This window comes from Anomalospiza imberbis, unplaced genomic scaffold (genome assembly GCF_031753505.1).
Source record: "Anomalospiza imberbis isolate Cuckoo-Finch-1a 21T00152 unplaced genomic scaffold, ASM3175350v1 scaffold_100, whole genome shotgun sequence".
NCBI classification, from domain to species: domain Eukaryota; kingdom Metazoa; phylum Chordata; class Aves; order Passeriformes; family Viduidae; genus Anomalospiza; species Anomalospiza imberbis.
Window position 1 is genome coordinate 82,895 of NW_027099389.1, and position 14,802 is coordinate 97,696.

The 14,802-nt window shown below is 55.6% G+C and overlaps 1 protein-coding gene across 2 annotated transcripts in view; it reads left to right on the top strand.

The window, feature by feature from the left end:
- The window catches only part of LOC137465659 (branched-chain alpha-ketoacid dehydrogenase kinase-like), a 42,222-nt gene extending 27,697 nt beyond the window's left edge, over window positions 1-14,525 (top strand). For both annotated transcript variants that reach the window (XM_068177723.1, XM_068177724.1), the window contains 5 exons: window positions 4,251-4,324; window positions 6,835-6,963; window positions 9,476-9,565; window positions 11,815-11,970; window positions 14,162-14,525. In XM_068177723.1, the coding sequence (XP_068033824.1) occupies window positions 4,251-4,324; window positions 6,835-6,963; window positions 9,476-9,565; window positions 11,815-11,970; window positions 14,162-14,306 (594 nt within the window). In that variant the 3' untranslated portion in view covers window positions 14,307-14,525. The remainder of the gene's footprint in view (window positions 1-4,250; window positions 4,325-6,834; window positions 6,964-9,475; window positions 9,566-11,814; window positions 11,971-14,161) is intronic.
- Window positions 14,526-14,802: the final 277 nt, after the last annotated feature.

Consider the following 14,802-nt stretch of genomic DNA (forward strand, 5'->3'; position numbering starts at 1 on the left):
GAGCTCACCTGGGCACAGGTGTGTCAGTACCTATAGATCCTATAGATCCTAGAGCTCACCTGGGCACAGGTGTGTCAGTACCTATGGATCCTATAGATCCTAGAGCTCACCTGGGCACAGGTGTGTCAGTGCCTATAGATCCTATAGATCCTAGAGCTCACCTGGGCACAGGTGTGTCAGTACCTATAGATCCTAGAGCTCACCTGGGCACAGGTGTGTCAGTACCTATGGATCCTATAGATTCTATAGATCCTAGAGCTCACCTGGGCACAGGTGTGTCAGTACCTATAGATCCTATAGATCCTATAGCTCACCTGTCCAGGTGTGTCAGTACCTATAGATCCTATAGATCCTATAGCTCACCTGGGCACAGGTGTGTCAGTACCTATAGATCCTATGGATCCTAGAGCTCACCTGGGCACAGGTGTGTCAGTGCCTATAGATCCTATAGCTCACCTGGGCACAGGTGTGTCAGTACCTATAGATCCTATAGATCCTAGAGCTCACCTGGCACAGGTGTGTCAGTGCCTATGGATCCTATAGATCCTATAGATCCTAGAGCTCACCTGGGCACAGGTGTGCCAGTGCCTATGGATCCTATAGATCCTAGAGCTCACCTGGGCACAGGTGTGCCAGTACCTATGGATCCTATAGATCCTATAGATCCTAGAGCTCACCTGGGCACAGGTGTGTCAGTACCTATAGATCCTATAGATCCTAGAGCTCACCTGGGCACAGGTGTGTCAGTGCCTATAGATCCTATAGATCCTAGAGCTCACCTGGGCACAGGTGTGTCAGTACCTATGGATCCTATAGATCCTAGAGCTCACCTGTCCAGGTGTGTCAGTACCTATAGATCCTATAGATCCTAGAGCTCACCTGTCCAGGTGTGTCAGTACCTATAGATCCTATAGATCCTAGAGCTCACCTGGGCACAGGTGTGCCAGTACCTATGGATCCTATAGATCCTATAGATCCTATAGCTCACCTGGGCACAGGTGTGCCAGTACCTATAGATCCTATAGATCCTAGAGCTCACCTGGGCACAGGTGTGCCAGTGCCTATGGATCCTATAGATCCTAGAGCTCACCTGGGCACAGGTGTGTCAGTGCCTATAGATCCTATAGATCCTATAGCTCACCTGTCCAGGTGTGTCAGTACCTATGGATCCTATAGATCCTAGAGCTCACCTGGGCACAGGTGTGTCAGTGCCTATAGATCCTATAGATCCTAGAGCTCACCTGGGCACAGGTGTGTCAGTACCTATGGATCCTATAGATCCTAGAGCTCACCTGGGCACAGGTGTGTCAGTACCTATAGATCCTATAGATCCTAGAGCTCACCTGGGCACAGGTGTGTCAGTACCTATAGATCCTATAGATCCTAGAGCTCACCTGGGCACAGGTGTGTCAGTGCCTATGGATCCTATAGATCCTAGAGCTCACCTGGGCACAGGTGTGTCAGTACCTATGGATCCTATAGATCCTAGAGCTCACCTGGGCACAGGTGTGTCAGTACCTATAGATCCTATAGATCCTAGAGCTCACCTGGGCACAGGTGTGTCAGTACCTATGGATCCTATAGATCCTATAGATCCTAGAGCTCACCTGGGCACAGGTGTGTCAGTACCTATAGATCCTATGGATCCTAGAGCTCACCTGGGCACAGGTGTGTCAGTGCCTATGGATCCTATAGATCCTAGAGCTCACCTGGGCACAGGTGTGTCAGTGCCTATAGATCCTAGAGCTCACCTGGGCACAGGTGTGTCAGTACCTATAGATCCTATAGATCCTATAGATCCTAGAGCTCACCTGGGCACAGGTGTGTCAGTGCCTATAGATCCTATAGATCCTAGAGCTCACCTGGGCACAGGTGTGTCAGTACCTATAGATCCTATAGATCCTATAGATCCTAGAGCTCACCTGGGCACAGGTGTGTCAGTACCTATAGATCCTATAGATCCTATAGATCCTAGAGCTCACCTGGGCACAGGTGTGTCAGTGCCTATAGATCCTATAGATCCTAGAGCTCACCTGGGCACAGGTGTGTCAGTGCCTATGGATCCTATAGATCCTAGAGCTCACCTGGCACAGGTGTGTCAGTACCTATAGATCCTATAGATCCTATAGCTCACCTGGGCACAGGTGTGTCAGTACCTATGGATCCTATAGATCCTAGAGCTCACCTGGCACAGGTGTGTCAGTACCTATAGATCCTATAGATCCTAGAGCTCACCTGGGCACAGGTGTGTCAGTACCTATAGATCCTAGAGCTCACCTGGGCACAGGTGTGTCAGTACCTATAGATCCTATAGATCCTAGAGCTCACCTGGGCACAGGTGTGTCAGTACCTATAGATCCTATAGATCCTAGAGCTCACCTGGGCACAGGTGTGTCAGTACCTATGGATCCTATAGATCCTAGAGCTCACCTGGGCACAGGTGTGTCAGTACCTATAGATCCTATAGATCCTATAGATCCTAGAGCTCACCTGGGCACAGGTGTGCCAGTACCTATAGATCCTATAGATCCTAGAGCTCACCTGGGCACAGGTGTGTCAGTGCCTATAGATCCTATAGATCCTAGAGCTCACCTGGGCACAGGTGTGTCAGTGCCTATAGATCCTAGAGCTCACCTGGGCACAGGTGTGTCAGTACCTATAGATCCTATAGATCCTAGAGCTCACCTGGGCACAGGTGTGTCAGTACCTATAGATCCTATAGATCCTATAGCTCACCTGGGCACAGGTGTGTCAGTACCTATAGATCCTATAGATCCTATAGCTCACCTGGGCACAGGTGTGTCAGTACCTATGGATCCTATAGATCCTAGAGCTCACCTGGCACAGGTGTGTCAGTACCTATAGATCCTATAGATCCTAGAGCTCACCTGGGCACAGGTGTGTCAGTACCTATAGATCCTAGAGCTCACCTGGGCACAGGTGTGTCAGTACCTATAGATCCTATAGATCCTAGAGCTCACCTGGGCACAGGTGTGTCAGTACCTATAGATCCTATAGATCCTAGAGCTCACCTGGGCACAGGTGTGTCAGTACCTATGGATCCTATAGATCCTAGAGCTCACCTGGGCACAGGTGTGTCAGTACCTATAGATCCTATAGATCCTATAGATCCTAGAGCTCACCTGGGCACAGGTGTGCCAGTACCTATAGATCCTATAGATCCTAGAGCTCACCTGGGCACAGGTGTGTCAGTGCCTATAGATCCTATAGATCCTAGAGCTCACCTGGGCACAGGTGTGTCAGTGCCTATAGATCCTAGAGCTCACCTGGGCACAGGTGTGTCAGTACCTATAGATCCTATAGATCCTAGAGCTCACCTGGGCACAGGTGTGTCAGTGCCTATAGATCCTATAGATCCTAGAGCTCACCTGTCCAGGTGTGTCAGTACCTATGGATCCTATAGATCCTAGAGCTCACCTGGGCACAGGTGTGTCAGTACCTATAGATCCTATAGATCCTAGAGCTCACCTGTCCAGGTGTGCCAGTGCCTATAGATCCTATGGATCCTAGAGCTCACCTGGGCACAGGTGTGTCAGTACCTATAGATCCTATAGATCCTAGAGCTCACCTGGGCACAGGTGTGTCAGTACCTATAGATCCTATAGATCCTAGAGCTCACCTCTCCAGGTGTGCCAGTACCTATAGATCCTATAGATCCTAGAGCTCACCTGTCCAGGTGTGTCAGTACCTATAGATCCTATAGATCCTATAGCTCACCTATCCAGGTGTGCCAGGCTGTTTTATCCCAGTTTTTTCTGGTTTTTCCCCATTTCTTCCCCAATTTTCCCTTTTTTTCTCCCGTTTTTCCCACCCCCCTCACCCCGTTTTCTCCGGATTTTTTCCCAATTTTCCCAATTTTCCTGTTTTCTCTCACTTTTCCCGTTTTTCCCGTTTTCTCTCACTTTTCCCAATTTTCCTGTTTTCTCTCACTTTTCCCATTTTTCCCGTTTTCTCTCACTTTTCCCATTTTTCCCGTTTTCTCTCACTTTTCCCATTTTTCCCGTTTTCTTTCACTTTTCCCAATTTTCCCGTTTTCTCTCACTTTTCCCGTTTTCTCTCACTTTTCCCGTTTTCTCTCACTTTTCCCAATTTTCCCGTTTTCTCTCACTTTTTCCGTTTACTCTCACTTTTCCCAATTTTCCCGTTTTCTCTCACTTTTTCCCATTTTCTCTCACTTTTCCCGTTTTCTCTCACTTTTCCCGTTTTTCCCCGTTTTTCCCCGTTTCCAGCCGGATTTCGTCGGCATCATCTGCACCCGCCTCTCCCCCAAGAAACTCATCGAGAAGTGGGTGGACTTCGCCAGGTGAGCGCACCTGGGCACACCTGGAGGGGTAAAAACACACCTGGGCACACCTGGAGGTACAAACACACCTGGGCACTCACCTGGGCACACCTGGAGGGGTTAAAACACACCTGGGCACACCTGGGCACTCACCTGGGCACTCACCTGGAGGGGTCAAAACACACCTGGGCACACCTGGGCACTCACCTGGGCACACCTGGAAGGGTAAAAACACACCTGGGCACACCTGGGCACACCTGGGCACTCACCTGGGGGTTAAAACACACCTGGGCACTCACCTGGGCACTCACCGGGGCACACCTGGAGGGGTTAAAACACACCTGGGCACTCACCTGGGCACACCTGGGCACTCACCTGGGGGTTAAAACACACCTGGGCACACCTGGGCACTCACCTGGGCACTCACCTGGAGGGGTAAAAACACACCTGGGCACTCACCTGGGGGTCAAAACACACCTGGGCACACCTGGGCATTCACCTGGGCACACCTGGAGGGGTAAAAACACACCTGGGCACACCTGGGTGCACCTGGAGGGGTTAAAACACACCTGGGCACACCTGGGCACACCTGGGCACTCACCTGGAGGGGTAAAAACACACCTGGGCACTCACCTGGGGGTCAAAACACACCTGGGCACACCTGGGCACTCACCTGGGCACACCTGGAGGGGTAAAAACACACCTGGGCACACCTGGGTGCACCTGGAGGGGTTAAAACACACCTGGGCACACCTGGGCACTCACCTGGGCACACCTGGGCACACCTGGAGGGGTAAAAACACACCTGGGCACACCTGGAGGTACAAACACACCTGGGCACACCTGGGCACACCTGGAGGGGTAAAAACACACCTGGGCACACCTGGGCACTCACCTGGGCACTCACCTGGAGGGGTAAAAACACACCTGGGCACTCACCTGGGGGTCAAAACACACCTGGGCACACCTGGGCACTCACCTGGGCACACCTGGAGGGGTTAAAACACACCTGGGCTCTCCTGGGCACACCTGGGCACTCACCTGGGCACACCTGGGCACACCTGGGGGAGGTTATGACACACCTGGGCACACCTGGTGTGGTAAAAACACAAAGGGGCACTCATGTGGGCACACCTGGGCACTCACCTGGGCACTCACCTGGGCACTCACCTGGAGGGGTAAAAACACACCTGGGCACACCTGGGCACACCTGGGGGCGGTTATGGCACACCTGGGCACACCTGGGGAGGTTATGGCACACCTGGGCACACCTGGCATGGTAAAAGCACACCTGGGCACACCTGGGGGCGGTTATGGCACACCTGGGCACACCTGGGCACACCTGGGGGAGGTTATGGCACACCTGGGCACACCTGGGCACACCTGGGGGCGGTTATGGCACACCTGGGCACACCTGGGCACACCTGGGCACACCTGGGGGAGGTTATGGCACACCTGGGCACACCTGGGCACACCTGGGGGCGGTTATGGCACACCTGGGCACACCTGGGCACACCTGGGCACACCTGGGGGAGGTTATGGCACACCTGGGCACACCTGGGCACACCGGGGGGCGGTTATGGCACACCTGGGCACACCTGGGGGCGGTTATGGCACACCTGGGCACACCTGGGCACACCTGGGCACACCTGGGCACACCTGGGGGCGGTTATGGCACACCTGGGCACACCTGGGCACTCACCTGGGCACACCTGGGGGCGGTTATGGCACACCTGGGCACACCTGGGCACACCTGGGGGCGGTTATGGCACACCTGGGCACACCTGGGCACTCACCTGGGCACACCTGGGGGCGGTTATGGCACACCTGGGCACACCTGGGGGCGGTTATGGCACACCTGGGCACACCTGGGCACACCTGGGGGCGGTTATGGCACACCTGGGCACACCTGGGGGCGGTTATGGCACCCCTGGGCACTCGCTCACCGGGGGCACAGCGGGTGACCGTCGGTGACTGCGGCTGGCCGGGGCCATCGTACAGGTGACACAGGTGTGGCACGGGCGTGGCACGGGCGTGGCACAGGTGAGGTCACCCAGGTGTGACCCAGGTGTGTCTGTGAGCCCCAATGCCCATCAATGACGGCAGGACAGGGGTGACTGTGATTGACAGGGGTGACCGTGACTGACAGGTGTCACTCAGGTGAGGTCACCCAGGTGTGCCCCAGGTGTGTCTGTGAGCCCCAATGTCCATCAGTGACAACAGGACAGGAGTGACAGTGACTGACAGGTGTGACAGTGACTGACAGGTGTGACCGTGACTGACAGGTGTCACCCAGGTGTCACCCAGGTGTGACCCAGGTGTGACCCAGGTGTGCCTCACCTGCCCCAGGTGTGTCTGTGACCACCAATGCCCATCAATGACGACAGGACAGGGGTGACAGTGATTGACAGGGGTGACAGTGACTGACAGGTGTGACAGTGACTGACAGGTGTGACCGTGACTGACAGGGGTGACCGTGACTGACAGGTGTCACTCAGGTGAGGTCACCCAGGTGTGCCTCACCTGCCCAGGCGCCTGTGCGAGCACCAGTACGGGAACGCGCCGCGCGTGCGCATCAACGGCCACGTGGCCGCGCGCTTCCCCTTCATCCCGCTGCCGCTGGACTACGTCCTGCCCGAGCTGCTCAAGAACGCCATGAGGTGACGGGGCTCGCGGATTTGGGGCGAATTCCGGGGAGTTTGGGCAATTCCGGGGGTTTTGGGCAATTCCGGGGAGTTTTGGGCCATTTAGGGGGGATTTTTGAGGGATTTTGGGGGGATTTTATGACAATTTTGGGGGATTTTGGGGGGTTTTATGGCGCTTTGGGGGCCCAAGAACGCCATGAGGTGCCCGGCCTCGGGGATTTGGGGCGAATTCCGGGGAGTTTGGGCAATTCCGGGGATTTTGGGCCATTTTGGGGGGATTTTTGAGGGATTTTGGGAGGATTTTGGGGGGATTTTTGAGGGATTTTGGGGGGATTTTATGGCAATTTTGGGGGATTTTGGGGGGATTTTATGGCATTTTGGGTGCTCAAGAACACCATGAGGTGACTGGGCTCAGGGATTTGGGGCGAATTCCGGGGAGTTTGGGCAATTCCGGGGATTTTGGGCAATTCCGGGGAGTTTTGGGGGATTTCGGGCAGTTTTGGGGGATTTTGGGGGATTTTGGGGGGGATTTTCAGGGATTTTGGGGGATTTTGGGGGTTTAAAGTGGATTTTGGGGGATTTTATGGCACTTTAGGGGCCCAAGAACGCCATGAGGTGCCTGGGCTCGCGGATTTGGGGCGAATTCCGGGGAATTTGGGCAATTCCAGGGAGTTTTGGGTGATTTCGGGGAGTTTTGGGTGATTTTTGAGGGATTTTGGGGGGATTTTGGGGGTTTAAAGTGGATTTTGGGGGATTTTATGGCACTTTAGGGGCCCAAGAACGCCATGAGGTGACCGGGCTCGCGGATTTGGGGCGAATTCCGGGGAATTTGGGCAATTCCGGGGATTTTGGGCCATTTTGGGGGGATTTTTGAGGGATTTTGGGGGGATTTTATGGCATTTTTGGGGGGGTTTTATGGCGCTTTGGGAGTTCACGAACGCCATGAGGTGACCGGGCTCGGGGATTTGGGGCGAATTCCGGGGAGTTTGGGCAATTCCGGGCAGTTTTGGGCCATTTTTGGGGGATTTTATGGCAATTTTGGGGGATTTGGGGGGGGATTTTCAGGGATTTTGGGGGTTTAAAGTGGATTTTGGGGGGATTTTATGGCACTTTAGGGGCCCAAGAACGCCATGAGGTGCCCGGGCTCGCGGATTTGGGGCGAATTCCGGGGAGTTTGGGCAATTCCGGGGATTTTGGGGAAGTTTGAGGCATTTTGGGGGGATTTTGGGGGGTTTAAAGTGGATTTTGGTGGGTTTTATGGCGCTTTGGGGGGGATTTCAGTGCTCAAGATCACCATGAGGTGCCCGGCCTCAGGGATTTGGGGCGAATTCTGGGGAGTTTGGGCAATTCCGGGCAGTTTTGGGGAATTTTGGGGGGATTTTTGAGGGATTTTGGGGGGATTTTTGAGGGATTTTGGGGTTTTAAAGTGGATTTTGGGGGGATTTTATGGCGCTTTGGGGGTTCAAGAACGCCATGAGGTGCCCGGCCTCGGGGATTTGGGGCGAATTCCGGGGGTTTTGGGCAATTCCGGGGAGTTTTGGGCAATTCCGGGGAGTTTGGGCAATTCCGGGGAGTTTTGGGCGATTCCGGGGAGTTTTGGGTGATTTTGGGGGATTTTTGAGGGATTTTGGGGGGATTTTTGAGGGATTTTGGGGGATTTTATGGCGCTTTGGGGGTTCAAGAACGCCATGAGGTGCCCAGCCTCAGGGATTTGGGGTGAATTCCGGGGGTTTTGGGCAATTCCGGGGAGTTTTGGGCAATTTCGGGGAGTTTTGGGGGAGTTTTGAGGGGATTTTTGAGGGATTTTGGGGGATTTTGGGGGTTTAAAGTGGATTTTGGGGGGATTTTATGGCATTTTGGGGGCCCAAGAACGCCATGAGGTGCCCGGCCTCGGGAATTTGGGGCAAATTCCGGGGGTTTTGGGCAATTCCAGGGAGTTTTGGGGGATTTTTGGGGGGATTTTTGAGGGATTTTGGGGGGATTTTGGGGTTTAAAGTGGATTTTGGGAGGATTTTATGGCAATTTTGGGGGATTTTGGGGGGGTTTTCTGGCGCTTTGGGGGTTCAAGAACTTTGGGGTGACCCCGGTGCCATTTTGGGGTCCCCAATGCCATTTTGGGGTGACCCCAGTGACTTTGGGGTGACCCCGATGACATTTTGGGGTGACCCCGGTGACATTTTGGGGTGACCCCGGTGACTTTGGGGTGACCCTGGTGCCATTTTGGGGTGACCCCGGTGCCATTTTGGGGTGACCCCGGTGCCATTTTGGGGTCGCCGATGACATTTTGGGGTCCCTGAGGTGACCCCAGTGACATTTTGGGGTGACCCCGGTGCCATTTTGGGGTGACCCTGGTGACTTTGGGGTGACCCCGGTGCCATTTTGGGGTGACCCCGGTGCATTTGGGGTGACCCCGGTGACTTTGGGGTGACCCTGGTGCCATTTTGGGGATCCCCGGTGACATTTTGGGGTCCCTGAGGTGACCCCAGTGACATTTTGGGGTGACCCCGGTGCCATTTCGGGGTGCCAGGGCCACCATGGAGTCCCACCTGGACACGCCCTACAACGTCCCCGACATCGTGGTGACGATCGCCAACAACGACATCGACCTCGTCATCCGGTACCGCGCGTCCCCCCGTGTCCCCAAAGGTCCCCAAAGTGTCCCCAAAAATCCCCAAAGATCCCCAGGTGTCCCCAAGTGTCCCCGAGTGTCCCCAAGTGTCCCCGAATGTCCCCAAATGTCCTCAAGTGTCCCCAAGTGTCCCCAAATGTCCCCGAGTGTCCCCAAAGATCCCTGAGTGTCCCCAAAGTGTCCCCAAAAGTCCCCAAGTGTCCCCAACTGTCCCCAAGTGTCCCCAAAAGTCCCCAAGTGTCCCCAAGTGTCCCCAAAGGTCCCCAAAGTGTCCCCAAGTGTCCCCAAAAGTCCCCAAGTGTCCTCAAGTGTCCTCAAAGGTCCCCAAAGTGTCCCCAAAAATCCCCAAAGATCCCCAGGTGTCCCCAAATGTCCCCAAGTGTCCCCAAAGTGTCCCCAGGTGTCCCCAAGTGTCCCCAAAGTGTCCCCAGGTGTCCCCAAGTGTCCCCAAATGTCCCCAAAGGTCCCCAGGTGTCCCCAAATGTCCCCAAATGTCCCCAAAGGTCCCCAGGTGTCCCCAAGTGTCCCCAAAGTGTCCCCAAGTGTCCCCAAAGTGTCCCCAAAAGTCCCCAAAGTGTCCCCAAGTGTCCCCGAGTGTTCCCAAGTGTCCCCAAATGTCCCCAAAGTGTCCCCAAAGGTCCCCAAAGGTCCCCAAAGTGTCCCCAAAGGTCCCCAGGTGTCCCCAAGTGTCCCCAAGTGTCCCCCAAGGTCCCCAAATGTCCCCAAAGTGTCCCCAAGTGTCCTCAGAGGTCCCCAAATGTCCCCAGGTGTCCCCAAGTGTCCCCAAGTGTCCCCAAGTGTCCCCAAGTGTCCCCAAAGGTCCCCAAAGTGTCCCCAAGTGTCCCCAAAAGTCCCCAAGTGTCCCCAAAGTGTCCCCAGGTGTCCTCGAATGTCCCCAAGTGTCCCCAAGTGTCCCCAGGTGTCCCCAAATGTCCCCAAAGTGTCCCCAAAGGTCCCCAAGTGTCCCCGAGTCACCCCAAGTGTCCCCAAGTGTCCCCAAATGTCCCCAACATCCCCAGTATCCCAAATGTCCCCAATGTCCCCGATGTCCCCAATGTCCCACATGTCCCCGAGTGTCCCGAAGTGTCCCCAATGTCCCCGATGTCCCCAACGTCTCCAATGTCCTCAATGTCCCCAACGTCCCTGATGTCCCTGATGTCCCCAATGTCCCCGATGTCCCAAATGTCCCCAATGTCCCTGATCTCCCAAATGTCCCCGATGTCCCCGATGTCCCCAGGATCTCGGACCGCGGCAGTGGCATCCCCCACGAGCTGCTGGACAAACCCAATGTCCCCGATGTCCCCGATGTCCCCAATGTCCCTGAATGTCCCCAAATGTCCCCAATCTCCCAAATCTCCCCAATGTCCCCGATGTCCCCAACGTCTCCAATGTCCTCAATGTCCCCCACGTCCCCGATGTCCCCAATGTCCCTGATGTTCCTGATCTCCCATGTGTCCCCGATGTCCCCAACGTCCCCAAATGTCCCCACTGATGTCCCCAGGATCTCGGACCGCGGCGGTGGCATCCCCCACGAGCTGCTGGACAAACCCAATGTCCCCGATGTCCCCAAATGTCCCCAAATGTCCCACATGTCCCCAACGTCCCCGATGTCCCCAACGTCCCCGATGTCCCCAACGTCCCCGATGTCCCCAATGTCCCCAAATGTCCCCAATCTCCCAAATCTCCCCAATGTCCCCGATGTCCCCATCGTCTCCAATGTCCTCAATGTCCCCAACGTCCCCGATGTCCCCAATGTCCCCGATGTCCCCGATGTCCCGAATGTCCTCAATGTCCCCAACGTCCCCGATGTCCCAAACATCCCCGATGTCCCCAACGTCCCCGATGTCCCCAATGTCCCCGATGTCCCCAACGTCTCCAATGTCCCCGATGTCCCCAATGTCCCCGATGTCCCCGATGTCCCGAATGTCCTCAATGTCCCCAACGTCCCCGATGTCCCCGATGTCCCCAAATGTCCCCAACGTCCCCAAATGTCCCCACTGATGTCCCCAGGATCTCGGACCGCGGCGGTGGCATCCCCCACGAGCTGCTGGACAAACCCAACATCCCCAATGTCCCCAAATGTCCCACATGTCCCCGAGTGTCCCGAAGTGTCCCCAATGTCCCCGATGTCCCCGATCTCCCCAACGTCCCTGATGTCCCCGATGTTCCTGATCTCCCAAGTGTCCCCGATGTCCCCAACATCCCCGATGTCCCCCAATGTCCCCAAATGTCCCCAGGATCTCGGACCGCGGCGGTGGCATCCCCCACGAGCTGCTGGACAAGGTGACCGAGTACCACTTCAGCACGGCCGAGGCCAGCGCGCAGGACCCGCGCCTCGGGGGGCCCTTCCGCAGCCTCATGGACGCCAGCGGCCAGCCCGGGCCCATGCACGGGTCAGGGACCCCTCCCCAAATCGGGGACCCCTCCCCAAATTGGGGACAACCCCCAGAAATTGGGGACAACCCCCAGAAATTGGGGACATCCACCCAAGATTGGGGACATCCACCCAAGATTGGGGACATGCCCAGGGTTGGGTTTGGGGGGGATTTGGGGTGGATTTGGGGGTTTGAGGGCAGCCCAGGACCCCTCCCCACATCGGGGACCCCTCCCCACATCGGGGACCCCTCCCCAAATTGGGGACAACCCCCAGAAATTGGGGACAACCCCCAGAAATTGGGGACAGCACCCAAAAATTGGGGACATCCACCCAGAATTGGGGACATGCCCAGGGTTGGGTTTTTGGGATATTTGAGGGGGTTTCGGGAGGTTTTGGGGTTTGAGGGCATCCCCAGGACCCCTCCCCAAATTGGGGACCCCTCCCCACATCGGGGACCCCTCCCCACATTGGGGACAACCCCCAGAAATTGGGGACGTCCCTCAGAAATTGGGGACATCCACCCAAGATTGGGGACATGCCCAGGGTTGGGTTTGGGGGGGATTTGAGGGGATTTGGGGAGGTTTTGGGGTTTGAGAGCATCCCCAGGACCCCTCCCCACATCGGGGACCCCTCCCCAAATTGGGGACCCCTCCCCAAATTGGGGACAACCCCCAGAAATTGGGGACAGCACCCAAAAATTGGGGACATCCACCCAAGATTGGGGACATGCCCAGGGTTGGGTTTGGGGGGGATTTGGGGTGGATTTGGGGTTTGAGGGCATCCCCAGGACCCCTCCCCAAATCGGGGACCCCTCCCAAAATCAGGGACCCCCTCCCCAAATTGGGAACATCCCCCGGAAGTGGGGACATCCCCCGGAAATTGGGGACAACCCCCAAAAGTTGGGGACATCCACCCCAAAATTGGGGACAATGGCCAGGGTTGGGTTTGGGGGGGATTTGGGAGAGTTTGAGGGGACCCCCGGGACCCCTCCCCAAATTGGGGACACCCCCCAAAAATTGGGGACATCCCCCGGAAATTGGGGACAGCACCCAAAAATTGGGGACATCCACCCAAAATTGGGGACACACCCTGGGTTGGGTTTTGGGGGAACTTGGGGGGTTTTGGGGTGGATTTGGGGGAGTTTGAGGGGACCCCCGCGACCCCTCCCCAAACTGGGGACCCCTCCCCAAATTGGGGACAACCCCCAAAAATTTGGGACAACCCCTGCCGTGGGATTTGGGGCATTCCATGGGGTTTTTGGGGCATTTCAGGGGATTTTTGGGATCATTTGGGGCCACTTTTGGGAATTTTCGGTGTCGCCCCAGGTTCGGCTTCGGGGTGGATTTTGGGGACATTTTGGGTGGTTTTGGTGGCGGTTTTGGGTGGATTTGGGGTGGGGTTCGGGAGGTCCGTCGCATTTTTGGGATATTTCGTGGGATTTTTGGGATATTCCGTGGGATTTTTGGGATTTCTGGGATCATCTGGGGCCACTTTTGGGTATTTTCGGTGTCCACCAGGTTCAGCTTCGGGGTGGATTTTGGGGACATTTCGGGTGGTTTTGGGGGGATTTGGGGTGGGATTCGGGAGGTCCGTGGGATTTTTGGGATATTCCGTGGGATTTTTGGGATATTCCATGGGATTTTTGGGATTTCTGGGATCATCTGGGCCAGTTTTGGGAATTTTCGGTGTCCACCACGTTCAGCTTCGGGGTGGATTTTGGGGACATTTCGGGTGGTTTTGGGGGGATTTGGGGTGGGGTTCGGGAGGTCCGTGGGATTTTTGGGATATTCCATGGGATTTTTGGGATTTCTGGGATCATCTGGGGCCACTTTTAGGAATTTTCGGTGTCGCCCCAGGTTCAGCTTCGGGGTGGATTTTGGGGACATTTCGGGTGGTTTTGGGGGGATTTGGGGTGGGATTCTGGAGGTCCGTCGCATTTTTGGGATATTTCGTGGGATTTTTGGGATATTCCGTGGGATTTTTGGGATTTCTGGGATCATCTGGGGCCACTTTTGGGAATTTTCGGTGTCGCCCCAGGTTTGGCTTCGGGGTGGATTTTGGGGACATTTTGGGTGGTTTTGGTGGCGTTTCTGGGGGGTTTGGGGTGGGATTCAGGAGGTCCGTGGGATTTTTGGGATATTCCATGGGATTTTTGGGATTTCTGGGATCATCTGGGGCCGCTTTTGGGAATTTTCGGTGTCCACCAGGTTCGGCTTCGGGCTGCCGACGTCGCGCGCCTACGCCGAGTACCTGGGGGGGTCCCTGGTGCTGCAGTCGCTGCAGGGCATCGGCACCGACGTCTACCTGAGGCTGCGGCACATCGACGGCAAGGCCGAGAGCTTCCGCATCTGAGGCGGCTTCGGGGGGCCCGGAGACGCCCCCCGAGGTGGACAGTGGTCATCGGGGTCGTGGCGAGCCCCGAACGTTGGGTTTTGGTCATGAGAACCGCGGAGAACCTTCCAAAGATGGACTTTTGGGTCGTGGAACCCCTAAAAGTTGGGGTGTTGGTCATTAAAATCATGGAGAACGTTCCAAAGTTGGGTTTTGGTCATGGGAACCATGGAGAACCTTCCCAAGTTGGGGTTTGGTCATGGGAACCATTGAGAACCTTCCAACGTTGGACTTTTGGGTCGTGCAACCCCTAACAGTTGGGGTTTTGGTCATTAAAGCCATGGAGAACCTTCTAAAGTTGGGTTTTGGTCATGGGAACTGGGGAGAACCTTCCCAAATTGGGGTTTGGCCATGGGAACCATGGAGAACCTTCTAAAGTTGGGTTTTGGTCATGGGAACCATGGAGAACCTTCCAAAGTTGGGTTTTGGTCATGGGAACCATGGAGAACCTTCCAAA